At 40.8% G+C, this 3,241-nt stretch overlaps 1 protein-coding gene across 1 annotated transcript; it reads right to left on the bottom strand.

Moving 5' to 3' along the window:
• Positions 1-603: 603 nt before the first annotated feature.
• LOC134572181 (GDNF family receptor alpha-1-like) lies at positions 604-2,404 on the bottom strand. The gene has a single exon (XM_063430990.1). The coding sequence runs from the start codon at positions 2,195-2,197 to the stop codon at positions 1,190-1,192; it is 1,008 nt and encodes a 335-aa protein (XP_063287060.1). The 5' UTR covers positions 2,198-2,404; the 3' UTR covers positions 604-1,189.
• Positions 2,405-3,241: the final 837 nt, after the last annotated feature.

Below are 3,241 nucleotides of genomic sequence, written 5' to 3' on the forward strand. Positions count from 1 at the left end.
TGTAATATTTTTACATAATTAAGTTATTTTATTGATTGCAATTTAAGGGACCTGCCTGCCAACCCAGGCCGAAAGTCCAGAGAATGTAATTTGCTAGCACTGTATTTTACCCTGTAACGTTCTACGACACCCTAAAACCTGTACATGGGGGGTACTGTTTTACTCGGGAGACTTTGCTGAACACAAATATTAGTGATTCAAAACAGTAAAACATATCACAGCAATGATATTGTCAGTGAAAGTGACTTTTTTTGCATTTTTCACACACAAACAGCACGTTTACTGATGATATAATTGTTGTGATACATTTTCCAGTTTTGAAACACTAATATTTGTGTTCAGCAAAGTCTCCTGAGTATAACAGTACCCCCCATGTACAGGTTTTATAGCGTTTTTGAAAGTTACAGGGTCAAATATATGGGTCAAATATTTTTACATTGAAAATGTCCAGGTTGGTTACGTTGCCTTTGAGAGCGTATGGTAGCCCAGGAATGAGAATTACCCCCATGATGGCATACCATTTGCGAAAGAAGACAACCCAAGGTATTGCAAATGGGGTATGTCCAGTCTTTTTTTTTTTTAATCTTTAATGAGAATATCCAACAAGCATAATAATATTTCTGGTTGCTATGAACAGATACAATGTTAAAGCATGATCTTGTTAGCAACAGTGCTTTTACAGCAGACATTAGATGTACTACTGTCTCCAAATTTGGCATCAAACAGCCATCCGAGTTTGGCTAAGAAGAAATAAGTGAGCATTTTCTGATGTTTGGCATATTAACTCACCATGACCTTAGTCCATTGAATGGAATGACACATTTATCTCCAAAATATATCTGTTTATCTCTTATGTAATTCACCAATAGCTACATCCTAACTCCCGTATATTAAGTTCAGTCTGCAAACCCACTGCACAGAAATATAGTCTCATATTCCGAAAGCTAAGGAAAAAATCCATATCGACATCTAACCATGTATGATATCATAGTCCAATTTTTCCGAATATCCATGTATCTTCTCTTTGGCCTTGCAGTCAGTCTCTCCAAGTCTTAGGAATACATGTGTACATACAGTGCAGTGGGCCTATTGAATTAAATGTACAGTTTCCTGTTAACCAGATGGAACCATAAATCTGTGAATTGTGTGTGATAGTGGCATTTCAGGGTAGGCACTCTATACTTCTGGCTTAAATGAAGAAAACCATATCTAAGATCCAAAGCGATGCGGAACTGAAGAGTGTTAAAGCCAAAGCTGAGAATGATACGCTGGTCCCGGTACCACTGGATTGGTTAGCAATGCCTCTCTCTTGATTCCCGGAGTTATTTGGCAGCTGATTCTTTTCACCAACCTTATTAGTTCTAGAGAGGGCTGAGAAATTTGTATCGTCTGTATGTTCAATCCTGGAAATTGTCAACGTTGTATCCAATTCAATATTTCCTCCAAACTCAGACTTGATCAAATTTCTGAGGCACGTGCTGCCCGCGAACATTCCGTGGATTGCCTTGCAGTCATCATTCTGGTTCCCACTGCTTTCACAAGTACACCAAAGAGACAAAGCCATGCTTGAGTTGGTGATAAAATTTGGGGTCATTATGGTACCAATCATCCTTATGTAAGCTTGTAAGCACAAATCATCACTCGGGCAGCTTGTTGTCCTTTTATCAAATGGGTGGCAATGTTTCTGGAAATCTGCCAAACGTGATTTGCACAGATTGTCGTTGATACAGGAGTAATGTAGCTGTAGGCAGTTTGGTTTGGAGGCCTCCTCGAAAGAACACTCCGGTACTATAGTTTTGCGTCTGCGTTCTCCACACTTGTTATCGTGGCATTGGCAAAAAAGCATTCGTTTTGTAAACTCCACTGGAATTTTTTTGAAAAACTGACGCAGCAACTGGTGACATTTCCGCCGCTCACAGATTTCCCCGTAGTTTGTTGCTCTGCACTGTAGTACATAAGCGTTCTTGTGTTTGCTGCCTTTTTCATTAAAACTACACGTGTTGGTTTGATGCACACAGTCGTTTGTAGATTCAATCTTCTTTTCCTGAGCGGTAAGCAATTTTTCCATGTCAAGGTATTCGGTAGTCATATCAACATCAATGTCATCATAAGGAGAATCACCTAAATCTCGGAAACCTTGTACATTAACTGAGTTTACTGCCCAGTACACGTTCAAGCAGTGCTCTTCTCTCTTCATGCGGCGCTTGCACTTGCAGCCCACCAAGGGGTACTGTTTCAGGGCCACCTCTGCTTGAAGACATCGGGTTTTATTGACTGGTTCGGCTGTACTGACATGTGAACAGTGCTTCAAATCATGGTAACTGGAATTACACGGCTCGTCCTCCAGGCAAAGCTTCTCCGCTTGTAAACAATCGCTTGAGGCAAGAGAATCAGCAAATAACAAGTCAACTGCCAGGGGGTCGTGCAGTGCAGACGGCTGTCTGTGCTGGTGGCCGCTGGGGAACTTGTGCTGGAGTCTGGCGGCCGCTGGGGGAGGTCTGCTGGCGGCCGCTGGGGGTCTGGTACTGTCGGCCGCTGGGGGAGGTCTGCTGGGGGTCTGGTACTGGCGGCCGCTGGGGGTCTGGTACTGGCGGCTGCTGGCGGCCGCTGGGGGAGCAGGCTGTTCTGTCTCTGCTCCCCCACCCTCGCGCGCTCTGTCCAGTCTTTTTTAGTAGCCACTTAGTCACAAACACTGGCCAAAATTAGCGTTCAATTTAGTTTTTTACTTTTTTCACACACAAACAAATATGAACGCTAACTTTGGCCAGTGTTAGCGACTAAGTGGCTACTAAAAAAGTCTCGACATACCCCATATTGAATACCCTGGGTTGTCTACTTTAAAAAAAATATGTACATGTGGGGTGTTATTCAGCGATTTATGACAGATAATAGTGTTACAATGTCACTATTGATACATTTTAAAAATGTATGTTTTGAAACCGCAATATCCTACTTGTACTTATAGCCCTATAACATGCACAAGAATAGCAAAAAGCATGTAAACACTGGGTATTTTTAAACTCAGGACAAAATTTTGAATCTATTTAGCAGTTTTTTTTCATTCGCTTTTGTAGATGAGTAAAAGATTTTTCACATAAAAGTCAAAAAACATGTATTTTTTTCAATTTTTCATCATATTTTTTTCATTTTTTAAAAATTAAATTACATGAGATTATATAAATAATGGTATGTAAAGAAAGCCCCTTTTGTCCTGAAAAAAACAATATATAATTTGTATGGG

Source organism: Pelobates fuscus, chromosome 9 (genome assembly GCF_036172605.1).
Source record: "Pelobates fuscus isolate aPelFus1 chromosome 9, aPelFus1.pri, whole genome shotgun sequence".
NCBI classification, from domain to species: Eukaryota; Metazoa; Chordata; class Amphibia; order Anura; family Pelobatidae; genus Pelobates; species Pelobates fuscus.

Excerpts from the sequence above, each read along its gene's own strand:
- LOC134572181 (XM_063430990.1), bottom strand. The coding sequence starts at position 2,197 with ATGAAGAGAGAAGAGCACTGCTTGAACGTGTACTGGGCAGTAAACTCA.